At 41.9% G+C, this 19,656-nt stretch overlaps 1 protein-coding gene across 11 annotated transcripts in view; it reads right to left on the reverse strand.

Annotated features, from left to right (window-relative positions):
* Positions 1 to 19,656, reverse strand: part of ZMYM5 (zinc finger MYM-type containing 5) — a 90,220-nt gene that overhangs the window by 13,365 nt on the left and 57,199 nt on the right. For 6 of the 11 annotated variants that reach the window (XM_030882756.3, XM_060288014.2, XM_060288012.2 and 3 more), the window contains 4 exons: positions 17,700 to 17,768; positions 10,538 to 11,027; positions 10,206 to 10,299; positions 126 to 411 (listed from right to left, as the gene is read on the reverse strand). In XM_030882756.3, the coding sequence (XP_030738616.2) occupies positions 126 to 411; positions 10,206 to 10,299; positions 10,538 to 11,027; positions 17,700 to 17,768 (939 nt within the window). Of the gene's footprint in view, positions 1 to 125; positions 412 to 10,205; positions 10,300 to 10,537; positions 11,028 to 11,714; positions 12,071 to 17,699; positions 17,769 to 18,399; positions 18,535 to 18,572; positions 18,802 to 19,656 lie in introns of those variants that run through there. The other 5 variants (XM_030882757.2, XM_060288019.2, XM_060288016.1 and 2 more) reach the window with 5 other exon arrangements.

Consider the following 19,656-nt stretch of genomic DNA (forward strand, 5'->3'; position numbering starts at 1 on the left):
ACTTGAAGAAACCTGTGCATCAATTCTATCCATGAATCTTCCGCAACTCTCTAAGTACATTCAGGACACAAATTCATACTGCCAGTATCCAATCATATGGAAGCATGTTGAAAGGTACGGCTTACTTTTTACATGTCACCTTGCGCTTCTTTGGAGTACGCTTATGAGAGAAGGAAGAGAGGCAGGTGGTAGAACAGAAGAGGTGAGCTGATCCTTTTCGCTGATAAGCTGTCTGTCCCTTCTGTAAAGGCTTTTTGCAGTTTGCACAAGTGATTTTAGCTGGTTTAGTGGGTTGCTGTTGGACAGAAGGCTGGAAGATCTGTTTAGGAAGTGAGTCCACTGGTGATAAAGAATCCACCCCTGGCTGTTTCTGATTACGGGGAAAGGATGCTGACTGGGAGATCCAAGAATCTTGAAAAATAAAACACATAAGAAAAGTCACGGAACAGTTAAAAACTCCCATCAGAAAAATATTTAAATTTTTCATTTTGCACAAGTCTAAGAGAATAGTGAGGAAGCCTTGCTGTACAACCCCAGGGGGACTCTCCCCTTTGTACTCTAAGTGAATGATGCTCTATTGTGCCAACACTGGAAATGGCGGCCCCGGAACTGTGCAATGCGGTAGCCAGCATCTCCAAGTCAGACCCTCTGTGCTAGAGATTGTGCAAGGAATTTAAACTAGGTCTTGGTATTCTCAGCTACAAATCACAATGATACCCAACCTATTAGTGTTATGAAGACTAAATGAGAGGGACTTCCCTGGAGGTCCAGTGGTTAGGACTCTGCGCGCTTTCACTGCCATGGCCCAGGTTCAATCCCTGGTCAGGGAACTAAGATCCCACAAGCTGTGCAGCAGGGGAAGAAAAAAACTACATGAGATAATGCATCTAGTAAAGCATTATGTTCTGTACACAGGGTACTTCCTAAGGTACTTTTTCTTTTCTAAGAGAAAAGTATTAATACATTATAAAATAAAGCAAATATACAAATATAAAGATTATAGTCTGGTGTATGATACCCATTTTCATAACAGCTTCCCCCCTAACATTTTATTATGAAAAATTTAAAGCATATAAAGCTGAAAGAATTTTACTGTGAAAAATATGTCCATCATATAGATTCTATACTATTTTACTTTTTGCTTTATCACGTTTTCTATTTATTCACCCCGCTAAATAATCTATCTTCTCTATGTATTTCAAGTAATTTGTAGATACTAGTGCACTTCCCTCCAAAATACTTGCAAGTACATGTAATTTAGACATAGCATCTTAAGGCAACTCTGTCTACAATTACCTGCCAGCCTTCTAGACTATTTCCCAGGCATTAGTGTAGGTGGTGGATTACACAGGAGACCCAGCTTTCCTACCTTCACACGGGGACTCCATCGTATATTACTGTTAGCTTCAAAATGGTACAATATTATGTACAGGTAATAGTGCCTCTCAAACCTTAACATGCATACGATCACTTGGGAATCTTGTTTAAACAGAGATTCTAAATCAGTAAGTCTAGGGAGGGGCCTGAGATTCTGCATTTCTAACTACCTCTTGAGTAATGTTGAAGCTTTGAGAAACAAGGCCCGAGAGCACCCCTGGGCCTGGGACCAGTAGCAGTCCAAATGAGCACAGCTTCACCTGCCACCCCCCATCCCCCCATCGCTTGCATCACCTCCTGGAACATCCTCCACCCCCCACCGTCCGTGGAAAAACTGTCTTCCACAAAACCAGTCCCTGGCACCAAAAAGGTTGGGGACTGCTAAAATAAAAGGTCTCTCAACCAAATTCTTCCATGCTCTATCCCCAGAATAAATTTTAAGAGAAGGGGCCCAGAAGGATTTAATCCAAATCCCTCCTTATATGCAAGGAAAATTAAGGCCTAGAAGCTAGAGGTGATTTGCTCAGAATTCCAGTAAGTACCAGACCCACTATTTGAGTTTTAGATATTCTTTTTTATTTTATTTATTTACTTATTTTTTGGCTGCATCAGGTCCTAGTTGCGGCGTGCGGGCTCTCTAGTTGTGGCGCGCAGGCTCCAGAGCTCGCGGGCTCAGTTGCCCCGCGGCATGTGGGATCTTAGTTCCCCGACCAGGGATCAAAGAGGCACCTCCTGCAATGCGAGACGGATTCTCAACCACTGGACCACAAGGGAAGTCCCAAGTTTTACAAATTCTTGATTTCTTCCTGCATCTAAACTCTTCTGCCTAAAGAACAACCTTTTAGTATTTCTTTAGTGTTGGTCTGCTAGTGAAGTTACTTCAGTGTCTCAGGGGGGTTTTTAGTTGTTAAAGAGTAACACATACACATGAAGTTTATAATCTTAAGTGCACAGCTCAATGACCATCTTCACAATGAATATGTACTTCTATGACCACCACCCAGATAAACACACAGAAAACTTCCAGGATTCTCATGTCTTTTCCACGCAGTCACTCCCCTCCTTTCCCACAAGCCATCCATATCCCCACTTCAAAGATAAGTTCTGCCTTATTTTGAACTTCGCCTATGAAATCACGTAGTATGTACTCTCGTCTCAACATCTCATCTGTTTCACTCACACTGAAGGTAGTTGTTCATCTGTTTCCATTGTTGAGTATTCCATTGTGTGGCTGATACTATTTATCACTCTACTGCTGATGACATTTCGATTGCTTCCAATTTTTTTTTGGTGGGGGGACATCAAAGGTTTATTGGGTAAGGGCTATTGGGTTTATTGCCCACAGCAAAAGTTCCTGGAGCAACACCCCACTGTGTACAACAGACAGGAGGCAGGACATGGGAGCAGTCTTTGCTACTCAGGGGAGAAGGAGGCTACCATCTACAGGCGGATGATTGCTTCCAATTTTTGACTATGATTTCTCTACATGTCTCTTAAGGGTCTCTTGCGTATTTATCCTGCTCAGAATTTGTAAAGGTTCTCGAATTCAAGGGTTGATGTTTTTCTCCATTTTAGAAAATCCTCAGTTACACCTCTTCTGCCTCATTTCTTTTTTCCTCTTTCTGGGACATTAATTACATGTCCTTTTCATCAAATGTCCTAAGTCTCTTACATTCTTTTCTGTATGTCCCCCTTTTGGTTCTGACTCAGTCTAGATAATACTCTGATACATATTCCAGTTCATTCACACTCTCTTCAGCTGTGCCAAACCTACAGTTAAAATGTAGACTGTCTGATACTCCTAGTACCTGCACCCCTTGTGGGTTCATTTCTATTGTCTGCTTTTTCTCTTATTTCATTACATGGCCTGCCTCCTCATATCCCTAATAGTTTTACATGAAAAACTGAAAAAAAAAACTGAGACTCTGGATTATGTTAGCATCCCCAATCCAAAGGTCGATATATATATATTTTAAATCAGTGTCCGTCTTTGTTGGCCCCTGTGAGTCTGTTGAAAGTTCCCCTTAGATTCTTAGCAGCCTTTTCTGGAACTGAACACATACCCGTTAGAGAAAAGCAACCCCAAGTAAGAGATGACTCCTCTGAGGCTCCTTCTCAGATATGAGAAACTTTTTTTTAGTGTATTTGTAGCTCTGTGATGCTTTCGATATTTTATATGTTTTGTCTCCCTGTCCCCCATTATTCTCTGCAGGAGGGACAGGAGTTACCTATCGATTATTAAAGTCTATTATTATCAGAAGAAGAACTTCCTAGAATCAGTATCATAGCCAGAAATGTTTATAATCCAACAAAAATACAACACAGATGCAAGAACAATTTCTAAGTCTGAGTATTTTCTTTGATGAAATTTTGCTGTTTACATAAAGATACATGATGGCTGAAGAACTTTCACTGAAATACAGTCTACCCTAGAGGTTAATGAAAAGATTAAATGACTCAAAGGTCCATTCTAATGGACATGATCTTATTTTCATAAGATATTACACAGTTTTATTTGTACTTTATGCAGAGCCATAATTTTATAGGATAAAATTTGAACCCTTAAGCCCTAGATTCAAATATAACTCAACTCCAGAAATCCTCATCTTGCTCTTATTTTTTTTTCTTTTTTCTGTGCTGGAAATCCTTCATTCTATAGAAGTGGGAAGCACACAGCAACTAAAGTAAGATACTCTGGGGGAGCTCTGACTCTAAATAATAACAACAATTACAATAGTAATACAATGGTCACCATATTATTCTGTAAGTCTTCTGGTAAAATTGGTTAATTTTACAAAAGCTGACAGCAAGCAAAAACAAAATTTAGGGTTAATACTAAAATTAGACAGCTTTCACTATGCTACATCCAACTTAAACAAAGAGTGAAAAGAGCAACAACAAGAAGACAGTCCTGGGGCTTCCCTGGTGGTGCAGTGGTTAAGAATCTGCCTGCCAATGCAGGGGACACGGGTTCCAGCCCTGGTCCGGGAGGATCCCACATGCTGCGGAGGAACTAGGCCAGTGTGCCACAACTGCTTAGCCTGCACTATAGAGCCCATGAGCCACAACTACTGAGCCCACACGCCACAACTACTGAAGCCTGTGCCCGTGCTCCGCAACAAGAGAGGCCACCGCAATGAGAAGCCCGTGCACCGCAACGAAGAGCAGCCCCCGCTCACTGCAACTAGAGAAAGCCCGCGGGCAGCAACGAAGACCCAACGCAGCCAAAAATAAATAAATAAATAAATAAATAAATAAATAAATAAACTCCTTTTTGACAAGTGACTCCACCTTTCAGAAAGCTTCAGACACATCTTCACCACCACTCTTTACCTGACAACTCTGTAGACCCTCTTTTTAGAATTCTGGGCCAAATGGTATTATTTAAAGGATAGGGCCTCCCTGGTGGCGCGGTGGTTAAGATCCACCTGTCAATGCAGGGGACATGGGTTCGAGCCCTGGTCCGGGAAGATCTCACATGCCGTGGAGCAACTAAGCCCGTGCGCCACAACTACTGAGCCTGAGCTCTAGAGCCTGCGAGCCACAACTCCAGCCCCACACGCCTAGAGCCCATGCTCTACAACAGGAGAAGCCACCACAATGAGAAGCCTGCGCACAGCAACGAAGACCCAACTCAGCCATAAATAAATAAATAGATTTATTTTAAAAATAAATAAATAAATAAATAAAGGATATAATTCTGTAACTTTTTTCCCCCGAAATAGAACTTTAGAGAACCCAGGAACACTGTAAATTCATCCACACTTCAAAGATAACAGAAATTCACCGCCACAGCACAAACAAAATAGTTTAAATGTAGTTAAGAACGTCTTCATATATATGAATGAATGTCAGGGGAGTCCTTTAATGCTTTTTGTCTGTTACTTTTTAAAATCATTGATACCTCACGGCATGAGAAAATTATCACTGTAATATAAAATACAGTTTTGAATTAATGAGATAAAAGGATGACAAGAATAAAAATACATCCAAGAGCAGTCAAAACTACTTTCAAACAACTTTTGCTAGTCTCAATTATGTCCACAATTTGAGTGGAGCAACAGTATAGCATCTAACTACAGTATGATTTTTTACAGTTAAGTATCAGTCTATGTGCTATGCTTTTAAATTGATCCACTTCATCATTCAATACACAACTTCAATTTACTCCAGAAGGTGAAAAACGGTCAAGGCTGAAACATAAAAGAAATACATGGCAAGCCTTCTGGTTTTAACTTCACTTAAGAGCTTATATGTACATAAGATGTAATTCATGCTTGTAAAAATATACATGTAAAATTTAGGAAATAATTACAAAACAAAAAATAAGTGAAAAAAAATAAGAGTGAAAGAAACAAATCAATTACACTGCAATAAAAAATTTTAAAAAGAAGAGTGAAAGAAACAGAGATCCAAAAGAATGACTTTCAATGGACATTATTTCAAGTCTTCAACATCATCTTCAACCGCTTTTAAGCTTAACACATCACTCAATACAGAAATCACAAGTTTTTTATATTATTTTTCAGGTTTCACTCAATTAATAAACAAAAGATGTACATAGTAATAAGTAGATGACAAACATAAATGAACAAATTCATAAAAAGTCTGCAAAAGTATTTTTAAAAGTTCAATGATCATTAAGAGGATATCACCTCTAAATGATCAGTTTAGCAAACATTAATAATACTCCTACCCCTGAGGAGAGCTTACAATATTATAACAACAAAAAAAAACACCATAATTTTTTGGTGAGGACCATTCTGTATTAACCATGAAAAGCTTTAAAAATATGTTGACATCTGACTTGGCAATTTCACCTACAGAAACTTTTCACTAGAAAATATGTGTGACAAACTTAGAGATATTCATGAGAAACCTGTTTATAACTGCAAAGACTAAGACACAAGCTATTAAATAAATTATGAACATAAAAAGCTTACTATATTTGACATAAGCGAATACGCTAAATGATGAAATGTCAAATGCTTCCCCTCCACCCCAGGTCAAGAACAAGACAACAGAAGGCGCTTTCACTGCTGAGTGCCTGGGGTTCAATCCCTGGTTAGGGAACCAAGATCTTGCAAGCTGCGAGGCATGGTCAACAAAAAAAAGAACAAGACAAGACTTTATACTCCGATCACTTCTATTCAACATTACATAAGAAATAAAAGGGGATCTGCCAGGCCAAACTATTTCCATAATAAAACTAAGATTATGTGCCTTTTTCATCGTGTTGGCATCTGCACTAATGGGGCAGAAGCAATGATGTTAGGTAAAACTGCTGGCAGTGGAACCAAACTGTACTAGTAAAATTTTCTTCACTATCAGGCACTTGCACAAAAGAAAGAAAAAGTAGCACCTGTACTTCCTATTGTTCTTCCAACAACAACTGGTCAACACAATTCTGATGCTATAACTACCTGGAGTCAGCACCAGCCCCCATTTTGAAGGCAGAGTCCACAAGACTGCCCTCACTTTACATGCCACCTGGACTTCTGGCCAACTGGCTGTAAATGTGGGAGGTTCCTAAGGCCCCTTCACATTTGATAATTTGCTAGAATGATTCAGAGAACTCAAGAAAGCTCTATACTTATGATCAGTTTTATTTAAAGGATACAAATCAGGACCAGCCAAATGAAGAGACATACGGGGTGAGGAAGGGTCCCAATGCCAGAGCTTCTGTGCCCTCTCTCTGAGGAAGCGGGTAGCGTCACCCACCCGGCACAGATGAGTTTTTACTGGGTTTCATCGTGTGGGTGTGACTGGTGGGATTATTCGCTGCGTGTGACTGGACTCAATCTCCAGCCTCTCTCTCCTCCATGAAGGCTGGGCTGGCTCAAAGGCCCAACACTCAAATCACACGGTTGGTCTTTCTGGTGACCCTCAGCCTTAATCATTAGTTATTAGGAATCTGGTAAATTTCAAGGATTTATTCTCTCTCCCAAGAACCAGGGACAAAGGCCAGTGAAATTATTTATTATGCAACAGAAGTCCTTAGTGAAAAGGTAAAAATTAGTATTAATTTTACTAAATTTCAGCCTCTGACTACATCTTAATACTCTGTATGATGAACAGGGAAGCATCCAGAAGCCACTTCTGTTTCATACCAAAGAACAATGAGAAAGAGTGGAAAAGCACTTGTAAAATTGTTGCACTGCAAGCTGAACTAGCCTTAAAGGAATGACAAAACAAACTGGTTATTGACATTTTCTTAAAATAAGCCTTTCACTTCAAAAAAATAACAGTATTTGTTGCCAGTGAGAAAATTTGAGCTTTCCAGTGAAAATCAGAGTCTTTGAAAACCTGTATCCACCACTGCTAGCGTGACAGCTTTCTAAGGTGTCAACATTTAGAAGACCTAGGTAACTCAGTGAATCAACACTTTCCAAATAAGTAAAGCACAATGTTACCAAATCATACAAAGGTAAAATTCATTCAAAGATAAATGAATTTTAATGTAATAAAGCATGAAAAGTTCATTATATAGTTTCAGATTCCACACTGTAAGAACTTTTAAGAAACTACCACTTATCAAGTTTTGGTGCTGTGTCAAAAGGAAAAGGAAAAAACTATCCATAATTAACTAAAAAGGCTACTAAAATATTGTTCCATTCTACAGCCACGTATGTATGTGAGGTCAGATTTTCTTCTTATACTTCAAACAAAAGAAGATATTGCAACACATTCAATGTAGAACTAAATTTGAGGAGCTAGATATACCTTGCTGTTTTCTATCAAGCCAGACTTCCAAAAAATTTGTGGGGCTTTCCTGGTGGCGCAGTGGTTGAGAATCTGCCTGCTAATGCAGGGGACACGGGTTCAAGCCCTGGTCTGGGAAGATCTCACATGCCGCGGAGCAACTAGGCCAGTGAGCCACAACTACTGAGCCTGCACGTCTGGAGCCTGTGCTCTGCAACAAGAGAGGCCATGATAGTGAGAGGCCCGTGCACCGCGATGAAGAGTGGCCCCCGCTCAATGCAACTAGAGAAAGCCCTCGCACAGAAACGAAGACCCAACACAGCCAAAAATAAATAAATAAATAAAATTTTAAAAATAAAATGCTTTATAAAAAAATTAAAAAAAATATTTCTGTAACTGTAACACATCACTTTTCACTAAATTTCTTTAGTGAAAGTAGTTATCTTTCATTAAAAATATGTCACATAATAATTTTGTTAAATGAATAAATACCTTTTAAATTTATGTTTTAATTTCTAATATGATAACAGATTAAAAACAAAACAAAAAACTTTGGGATCCTCAATCACTTCCAAGACTGAAACTGAGAGCAAAAAGTTTGAGAACTGTCCTATAGAAATTAATAAACAATACAAACGAAGACATTTAGTGTGTAGACTTTCAATAGTAAAAAATGAAAAGCCATACAAATGCTTAAAAAGTAGAGGAATAAATATCTCAGACAAAGGAATATTTTATAGCCACTGAAACCTCTACTTTTAAAATGACATAACAGGGGCTTCCCTGGTGGCACAGTGGTTGAGAGTCCGCCTGCCGATGCAGGGGACGCGGGTTCGTGCCCCGGTCCAGGAAGATCCCACATGCCGCGGAGCGGCTGGGCCCATGAGCCATGGCTGCTGAGCCTGCGTGTCCAGAGCCTGTGCTCCGCAACGGGAGAGGCCACAACAGTGAGAGGCCCGCATACCGCAAATAAATAAATAAAATAAAATTTAGATTAAATAAATCAAGAGAACACAAAACTAAATACAATATGCTCTAAATTCTATTTTTAGAACCACAGAGGCACAAGACTGAAAGCAAACAAAACAACATTTTAAGTTGTCAGTCACTTCTACTTAGTAAGGTAGGTGACAGATACTATTTTCTTATTTCTAACTATGATTTCCTTCAAATGTTCTGTAATATTCTCATAACCAGAGAAAAAGATTAATTAAAAAAAATTTTTTAAGAAAAAAAATACTAGCATTCCATTAGAACAACCAGTGATTCGGTTCTTAGTTCTAATTACTTTCCAGTCCTTTCCTAAAATTCTAAGTTGGTCAATAGCTAAAAGCACTAAAATGACCCAAAACAAACAAACACAAACAAAAAACAAACAAAAATCTGAAAAAACAAACAGCACACCAGCATGAAAAATCCACAAAAAAGATTTGCTAAATTTTAAATAACTTTCATTATATTTTACCAGAACACAACTGGTCTCATAAGAGTCTTTAAAATACAGATATCTGATTTGGGACTTTCCTGGTGGTCCACTGGTTAAGACTCAATGCTTCCACTGCAGGGGTTCAATCCCTGGTCAGGGAACTAAGATCCTGTATGCCACGTGGTGCGGCCAAAAAATAGGGGAAAAAAACAAGTCTCTGATTTAAAGGTAAGAAAGTTTTCTAAGTTTAAAATGAAGCAACTAATAAAATGCTGATTTAAAACCAAAAATCAGAGACAAGCAGTCTAAAAGTAAACACTTGAAAAGCAAAAATTGAAAGGTCAGATTATGTAATTACAAATTAAATAAAATTTAATTGTTATGTAATATTACTTTAATCCTTTAGTTCACTATCCATCTTTTTATTCTATGACTTTTACATTAAAATAAAAATGCTAGTAAACAAAGATGGAGGTAGTAGTTATGGGAGTTTTCAATTAAAACACTTCACATATAAATCACATTGGGTAAAATAGAGTAGACTGCACAGTTTTATTTAGCAAAAAATTCTATTTTAATATGAAAGTTGACAAAAAATATTTCACATATAGAATAAAATAGATATAGGTACTAAAAGTAACAGCCAAAAGTTTATTTACTTAGGGTGGAAAGAAAATATTTAGTATCACTTACTGCTTACCAGGATTGTGATGAGCTATAAATCCTCCGTTCTGAAAAACGTCTCCTGCCACATTCATTCTACCAGGATTAAAAGGTCCTACTGCAGTCTTGGTCTGTGAAGTTAAAGACGGGGTGTATGTTTGCATATTAACACCAAAGTTACTCGACTGCAGTCCGTTAGCGACATCTCCCAAGCTGGTATTCTATAGTGATGTTATATTTGTAATCATTAAGTTCATATCTCGCCCATCATTCAGAGCTTAATACCTCTTTCTAAGGTTGTAACATTAGTAATATGAATTTCAGAGTCGATTCTGTAGTGATAACACCATTACCCATTCCAGCATTTACCTTACTTCTTGAAAGACTGGAAGTGGAGAAATCCAAATCTTTGGTTCTGTTTTTACTTCCAGGAAGTGCCCATTCAATAAAACTAGAAGAAATTGTCTTTTCCTTTCCATTTGTTTCCATGTCCTCTTCATCATCAATGACAATTGTCTCACTTATACTTCCCTTCTGAGAAGCCAAACCTCTTGAGGAAGGAAGAATTATGGAATAATTTCCTTGTAGCTTTTCATTTCTTGATGCAGCAAATATAAAATTTCTTTGATCAGCTATTATTGGAGCAGAACTTGAAGGAGGTTGTATAGATTCAATAAATACAACATCATCATCATCATCCTCTGCTGACGAGTTTCTAGATCTATTAACTAAAGGACTAGCTGGGTCACCAAATGCCATGTCCATGAAACTAGTTGCCATGGCTTTACTCCCTAATAAAACAGGAGTCTGTTCAGTCAAGTCTAATCCTCCCGCTGAACATTTATCTATGCCAAAGAACCTATAACAGAGAAGAGAAAAAAAAGTTCTAGTGTACTATGATCATTGCATTTTATTGCAATTAAATAGCACAAGTGAAATTTTAAATTATTTTATGTGATTTTATCTAAGTCCTTCCTTGAAACAGAAAATTGTTCAAAATAATTCCATCAATTACCAATAACTCAGGGTCCAAAAACAATCATTATACTAAATATACTTTTATCTACTAAAATGACTATGATATTGTCCAAACTCTATTTCCCTAGGGTCTTCTGTCATTGTTTTTCAAATTCTCTGCTTCCAACATTAAACCTTTCTGAATCTTTTTTTTTTGTCCTTGTTAAGGAATCACCAGACACTATGCTATAGGTTTTTTATACAAAATTCTGAAAAACCCATGATGTAGATATAATTCAATTCATTTTACAGATTAGGAAACGAATCTGGGTAAGGCCAAATAGGACTCAAACTCAGGGCTCTAACTCTAGGCTCCAAATTCTTAGCCACTTTGTTTTATTCAGCAAACACCTCTGTGTACCTACTATGCACTAGAGAATGACAAACGAAAGGATCCAGCAGAGACATAGTTGGAAGAATCTGGAGAAGTGACCGACCAATGAAGCACAGCTCTGAAAGCAGATGAGAGAAGAGGAAGAGGAGGATGCGTGCACAGCTGGTAGTGAAACTGATCATGAACAAAAGTCACCTTTATCTCAAAAGCGAGAGGGGAAAAGGTAAGTGTATGGCTGTCCCTTGGTGTCCACGGAGGGACTGGTCCCAGGATATCCATGGATGCTCAAGTCCCACAGTTAGCCCTCCGAATCCAAGGTTCCATATCCGCAGATTCAACCAACCCTGGATCGTGCAGTACTATAGTATTTACTGAAAAAGATCTATGTGTAAGTGGATCCATGCAGTCCAAACCCATGCTGTTCAAGGTTTTGTCCAGTTGTAATTAGAACGTATGTAAGTATGTAGAAATAATAGATGGAAAGCTGAGGTAAGTTTATACATCCTGGCTTCAATTTTCTTAGAAGCTCAAGACAGTGAAGGAGGTATGATCTGTATGGGTGTTGAATAATAAAGAAAAGTCACTCATACAGCAATCATCATTCAATTTTAAACATCTCATATTGAAATATACTAAGTAACATTCTATTCTAAAATTTTCCCAACTAATTTTAAGTGATAGTACTTACAGTCATACATTCTGTAATGTTTATTCTTAATAGGCGCTATGCCGTTAAATATAGCAATTCAGTAAATGCTTATAAAGGTGAGGCAGGAACTATTCTTTTTCCCATTTTACCCATCAGGAAACTAAGACTCAGAAGATAAGAAGATAAGTAATCCACCTGGCCCGCCCAAGTCTCCACTGCTGGAAAGGGTAGAGTCAGGACTCAAATCCAAGAAATCTGACTCTATAATCTATTTCACAGCCACTACATTATATGCAATTACTGTATACAATTTTTTAAAAAATTACTTGTTTTATTAAGATAAGTGAATTCATTAAAACAAAATCAACATTCAAATAACTCTAGTTCAAAGATAAATAACAAATCTAAGGAACCAGTTTAAAAGGGTTATAAAGGAAATACAAAAATTAGGATCATGGTTAACACTCATCCAGTAAGCTTATTATGTGGTTGACTTTCAGAGAAAAGAGGCAATAATTCAGCCTAAACTGAATTATGAAATGTAAGAGCTGTTATATACGAATTCTCTCTGTCCTTTCTGTATTTGAATAAACCTAGAACAAAAAAGAACAATTTCTGGAAAAGAGCTATAGCTGACTCCACAGTACCCTCTGGTGGCTGTTAGGCCCTATTTTAATCTTCCCAAAGGAAATAACAGAAAGAGCATTCTTTATGCTCAGCTCATTGTAGTCATCTATTTCTGATAAAAGATTTAAGTATTCACCTATTTTCAAATTCCAGATTGTAAAAAAATTAAAACCTAACCCTAACCACTATCAGAAGTCATTGTGTATATAATTTAACCATCAAACACTTTCTTAATTCCATAAACATAAGACTACAAAAAAGTTTTAACCATTTCTATAACATTATCTAAGAAGAGAAAAAGTTATAGTTTAGCTAAGACACTGAGCCAATTACCTCACTTCATTGAGTTTTACTTTTTTTTTTTTTTTAAAGATGTTAGGGGGTAGGAGTTTTTTAATTAATTAATTTATTTTTGCTGTGTTGGGTCTACGTTTCTGTGCGTGGGCTTTCTCTAGTTGTGGCAAGCAGGGGCCACTCTTCGTCGCGGTGCGCGGGCCTCTCACTATCGCAGCCTCTCTTGTTGCGGAGCACAGGCTCCAGACGCGCAGGCTCAGTAGTTGTGGCTCACGGGCCTAGTTGCTCCGCGGCATGTGGGATCCTCCCAGACCAGGGCTCGAACCCGTGTCCCCTGCATTAGCAGGCAGATTCTCAACCACTGCGCCACCAGGGAAGCCCGAGTTTTACTTTTCTAAACTATAAACTGCAAATGGGGATAAAAAGGACTCTGAGGTTTTAATTGTGATAAGTGAACTTGCAAGTCCCTAGTCTCTCTGCCTGGACATATTACAGAGTGCAAAAAATGTTAAATCCCTCTCCACTGAGAGGGTATTCAGGCAAATACTTTGCCTACACCTTAGGATTTCAACAAATGTCTAGTTAATCTTAAATATTTACCTACTCTTCCTGGGGTATCTTATTCATCTACAACTATTTAATGTTTAATCGATCTTCATTTTGATGCAATGAAAATTAATATAAAATCAAAGGAAAATCCACACAGAGAAGTGCAGAATCTAATGGGCGTTCCCTGGTGGCCTAGTGGTTAGGATTCCAGGCTTCCATTGCTGTGGCCCACGGTTCAATCCCTGGTCGGGAAACTGAGATCTCACAAGCCTCGCAGTGCAGCCAAAAAAAAAGTTGTCCTAAGAACAGAAAGTTAGGCTGAAACCCCAGCAAGACTCTTAAATGCAAACTATCTCTAGGTTATGGGTAACAACCCTGCAAAGTTAAGAAAGTATTTAATTAGGGGTAAAAACAAGAGTTAACAGTAAAACAAAGACACAAATAAGGGTAGTTTGCCCTATTGTGTTTACTTTTAGTAACATCTCATAGCAGTTTTTATTTCCTAAAGGTTGCTACAATTATCTTTTTTTTCAAAAATTATGGTAAAATATATACAACATAAAATGCCATTTTAATCATTTTTAAGAGTGCAGTTCAGTGTTAGTTTTTTAAATATGTTTTTTTTTTTTTGCGGTACGCGGGCCTCTCACTGTTGTGGCCTCTCCCGTTGCAGAGCACAGGCTCCAGACGCGCAGGCCCGGCGGCCATGGCTCACGGGCCCAGCCGCTCCGCGGCATGTGGGATCTTCCCGGACCGAGGCACAAACCCGTGTCCCCTGCATTGGCAGGCAGACTCTCAACCACTGCGCCACCAGGGAAGCCCCTTAAATATGGTTTTTTAAAGTTGTAAAAATTTCTGCTGAATTCTTAAGATATAACTGAGTATCATGAATTTTCCTGAGATCACCTTCTATTAAAAAAAAAACCAATTGAATAATTTAGTAGCCATTCAATATTCAATTATGTTTGTGTACAATTAAGTAAAACTTACATATTAAAATGAATCAGTTAAAAAAACAGCTGCTAAAATAGAAATGGTGAGATATTAATATGACAAGATTAGTATGTGATGAGAACGGTAAACTAACCTGCTCATGAGTCTTCAAATGTTAAAATCACCAAGAAAGTATTTTCAATTATTTAATTATTGCTTCAAAGGTTTATTTTTTGGCCACCTATAAGCACACCTATATTTTTGCGGCTCTATAAAAGATAAAGGATGCATGCTACAACAACCTGTTGAACACTAATGAGTTTTATGACATGTTCTACAGCACCTCTGGACTTAATATTGTCACAGAACAGATCTTTCTTAATATTAAAATATTTATATATTTACCTAAAAATAATATCAATTCCAAAGCCAGCTTCATGATAGTGAGTATATACTACAAGCATTCCCATTTAAAATCAGAAACAAAATAAAAATGTATGATGATTCTGGAGGTTTTACTCACAAATGTAATGAAACAGGAAAAAAGAAAAATCAAATGAACAGTTATGACAAACAGCAAGAGAATTACTTAAGTGTCTAAATACAAAACTACTATCTAGAAATCAATAGCCTAGTAGGGATTAAGATTGTAGACTGATCACACACAACTAACTTCAATCCCTTCTAAAACCTCCGTAACAACAGTAAAGTTCCTACTGACAAGGAAAAGAAAAACAAAAAGAAGAAACAAAAGGAACAAAATTTGATAAGCTAAAGAGCAGGTGGATAAGCAGTTAACCAACTCTGCTGAGATAGCCAAACTCTAAAATAGTGATGGAAAAGGCTGAGAAATATCCTGACTTATGCTCAGAATCTTCACGAGACTCAAAGCCTATAGCTCCAGATATCACGGGACTAAGGAGCAGGTGGCTAAAACAGGAGGATGTGAAATCCCAAATCTCTTCCCTCCCTCTATTTTGGTGATGACAGGTCCTTCCCCACCCTGGCCCAAGTTCTAGACTTTTATTCTTTGGAGAGAATAGAACATAAGGTCTTTGTCTCAGGTTCACCAGACACTGGTGAATGCTTCAATAGCATGCATATGAAATGCCCCCTCTCTCACTTGATTTCCAGAGAGCTGGCATCCAGACTTCTATCTTGCAAGCAGCAGACTATTATTCCCTGGAAAACTTCTTTCTCAGAAACACTCCTTTCTGTGGAATTAGGAACACGAAAAAAGGAAAGACCTAAAAATAACGACTTTAAAGATTCTCCATCAACTGGCCAAAAAAGAACCATCCTACAGTGAAGCTCCAAGCTGAAAGTTCCATTCACTCTTCCAATCTATTCTCCATTTCCCAATTCTTAATCATGAGTAGACCTGTCAAGAACTATGAACTATCTGGAAAAAGCTTCTAATAAGAAAATTAGTTGTTAAAAGAGAGAAAAAAAAAAAACACAAAGGAAAGAAGAAAAGGCAGGAAAAAGAAAACGTAAAATGAAAACCCACAAACTATTAGTACTCTAGACAGACACATGACAAGCAAAGACCATATAAAACTAATATTTCTAGTATAAAAAAGAGCTTTTGGAAATGAAAAGCTTAGCAGAAATGGAAAACTCAGTAAGATAAAGCGGAAGAAATATCAGGAAACAAAACAAAGATAAGAATTGCAGCCACCATTAACTCTGTGTGTGTCTGTGTGTGTATGTGTGTGTCCCACATAACTTATGGGCTAGGCGGCGATTTACAATCTTCATAGCAATCGGGAAGACAGACACAATTTACTCACTTATAAAATGTGCATAATAAAAATGTATTTAATTGAATAAGATGTGCATCTATAAAGATGCATTTATTGACTCTTACTTAGTTTGCACTTGCCAAAGTAGTAAGAGAGCAGAGATGTGAACCCCAATATGGCTGGCACTAAACCTAGTCCTTTGCACACTGCGCTCAACTACGCTAGGAACACACTGCTGAGAAAGTGGCTTTTCTAAGTGGTAATACCTGAGTCAGTGACTTGATCTCCCGCCAGTCTTTAAGTCCCCGCTAGTTCCCTTTCCCTATGAAGGTCCCTCATAGCTCTAGCATCCTACCCACATCCCTTCATCTCACAAAACTATCAAGTAACGTGAAATATCAACACTTCAGATACCCGATGAACATTACCCAGTTGAAACAATATCCATTCCTAAAAGCTGTCTAACTAATGAAGTGTGCTGCGACGCCTAACAGCCTATGTGCAAAGCCAAGTTTGTCAAGGATTTACAAGGGCAGAGGGAAGGCAGGAACACTACTATGAGAGATGCACTAATCACAGGTTTCTTTTTGATGACCAGTGGAAAACTGATCCAAAAGGACAAAATAGGCAGGACCTAAGACTATACAGAATCCCAGATAATACATGGAGAATCAGATTTAGGGAAAAAAACACATCATTTTCAGACTCTTAATAAAATTATTGATTCAGGCAAGGATTGGTGTTAAAGCCATTAACTGAACAGCTGACAGAGCACTGGGCATTTTATTGCACCAAAGTGAACAGCACATAGGTTACTTCTTAGTAACAAGGAAACAACACATTAACTTCATAATGGAGGCTGTCACTACCAATTCCGTGGTCAGTCTCAGAATCACGGCTAGGGTGAGAACTAGATTATCTCCTCTTTTTTTTTTTTAAAGACTATCTCCTGACTTGACCCTGGCTAGAGAGCTGCCAGGGTGCGTAAACACAAATAAATCTTCCTCAAAGAGACGACAAACTCACACAGAAGTATCGCCTCCGTCGACCTAACAACAGTACATTAAGTAATTTTTCTTAATCCAGCGAAGAAAAAAATTATTTCTATCCATAAGAAGGCCAAAAAAACCCCAAAGCTAACCAGAAAACATTAAAAACGGAGCTACCTTTAACTCTTGTTTTAGAACCCTAGAGAATACAAGCGGTGTAAAATGTCAGCGCCCGCTCCCAGTGCGTTCCCAGGGTTCAGCCTGGCCTGGCTCTGGCGACAGGGCCCGCCCCAGAAACCCGCTGAAGGTAAGAGAAAGAAAGGCAAGCGCCACAGAGGCGCACCCTGGCGCGGCGCTCACGGTACTGGACAGAAACGCGGGGACAACTACTCACAGTGGCGGCGCGGTCCTCCTCAGCTTCAGACAAACGTCCACCAGACTGGCCTGAAGGCGATTCCTGGTCCTAGAACGAAGAATGACAAATGATTTAGTGCTAGCCAACCTGGACGCAGCACCGGCTCGTAACCACCAGCGAGACGGAGCAAAGGGACAAGAGGTCAAGGCGTCTCCGCGCTCTCCCCCCTCCCCCAACGCAATGCCGCCGAGACGCCAGGTACAAACAGCAAGGCCCCGCCACGACCACAAGAGACTACACGGTCCCTATGAACAACAGGAGGGAGGTGGAGGGCGAGCGCAATCTGGACGCCAGCGGGGAATCCTAGCCCCCGATGCTGCCCACCCTCCGCCGTCCCCGTCGCGCCCGGACCCACTCGCGGGCAACTCGCGTCGCCGCGGGGCGGAAACCCCCGCACTGGCCCGGAGCCCGAGACCTGCCCGCTCCGCGTCCGCCATTAGAAACTCGCCCAGATAAACTGTGACGAGAAGACGCGGCGCGCCGCGGCCCCGGCGGCAGAGGAGGGTACCGGCGCGGGGGTTCCGCGCCCTCGCCGCCAAACTTGGGGACCTCGCGCCGTCGCCGCCGCCAGGACGGTGCGAGCGCTGCCCCGAGCACCCACGGAGGCGCCCCTCCCCCCCGCCGCCGGCCCCCGCCCCGGGCGGCCCCGAGCGACCCCACCCGCCGGCGGCCGCCTCACCCGGCCCTCGCGGCCGCGCCAGCACCCCCGCAGCCCGCGGGCCGCCCGCCAAGGCGCCTGGGACATCAGCGGAGCCGCCGGCAGCCCGAGACGCCGACGCGCTAGCGGCAACGGCGGCCGCGCCGCGGGGCGCTTGTCCCGCGTCAGTGGGAGGCTCCGGGGGCCGCCCTCACCCATCTCCGCCTCCCGGCGCCTCCGCCTCCGCCTCCGGAGGCTGCGCCGCTCCCGGCCAACCCCACTGTCGGCGGTTCTGGGCTGGAGCCTAGGCGGAGACAAGCCTCACCCGGTTCTGGCTGCGGCTTCGCGGAACGAACCTCCCCGCCCCCAGACCCCGCGCCTTGGGCAACAAACGCAACTCCGCTCCGTCCAGTCCCGGCTTTAGCGCTGGTGAGGAGGCGGACGCTGCGACTGCGGCGTCGCGGCGCGGCCCGGAAGGCCCCGCCCCCCACGCCCTCATTGGGGCCAGGGGAGGGCGGGCCGGGCGGCTCGGGCCCGCCCATTGGCTGCGCCCACCTGCCTCCAGGACCCCCCCTCGAGGGGGTGGTCCGACGCCCCGTCCATCAGGCGCAGGCCACACCCCCGCACCTCTATTCCGCCCCCACCTCCTCCTTCCCGGCTCCACCCCGGCCCGACCCGTGAGAGTCGGGTCGCAGACGGGCGTGCCCGCTGCACCTGCCTCGGCTTGGCCCCAGGCGGCCCGAGGGCCTGAGCCGGGCCGCCTGCCCCCGCAGCGTCTGCCCCCGCAGCGTCTGCGAGGGACGCCGCCCGAGGATCGCCGCGGCCTCGATGTCCCCCACCCTCTCCCTGTCCAGTGTCTGGGAGCCCCGTGAGGGCCGAGCGGGCAGGGGCTGCGGTGACGCGGGCGGGAGCCGGGGGCCGAGAGGCCGGCGGCGGGGGTGCCCGCGCGCTCCGAAGGCTGGAAGCGCTCTCCCTCGCCTCAGCCTGGTGGGGAGGCGTCCCTCGCTCCCGTCATGGCTGCGGGAGGAGACGACGTCCTCCATCTTGTCGGGGCCGCGGGCGGAACTCGGGGCAACTCCGACTCGTCCCGGCCCGGGCTGGGTCCCGCCGCCCGGACGCGAGGACAGCGCCCTCTGCCGGCTCCACACCTGGCCCCGGCCGGCGCTACGGGGCCCGGCCCGGATGCCGCTCCCGCCTCCGCCAGCCAAGATGGAGGCGGCTGCGGGTCCACGAGCGGGGCGCCCGCCTGTCGGAAGGGCTGGGCCGGCCCCCGAGCCTCTGCCCTCGTCGGCCCCCAGG

This window comes from Globicephala melas, chromosome 18 (genome assembly GCF_963455315.2).
Source record: "Globicephala melas chromosome 18, mGloMel1.2, whole genome shotgun sequence".
NCBI classification, from domain to species: domain Eukaryota; kingdom Metazoa; phylum Chordata; class Mammalia; order Artiodactyla; family Delphinidae; genus Globicephala; species Globicephala melas.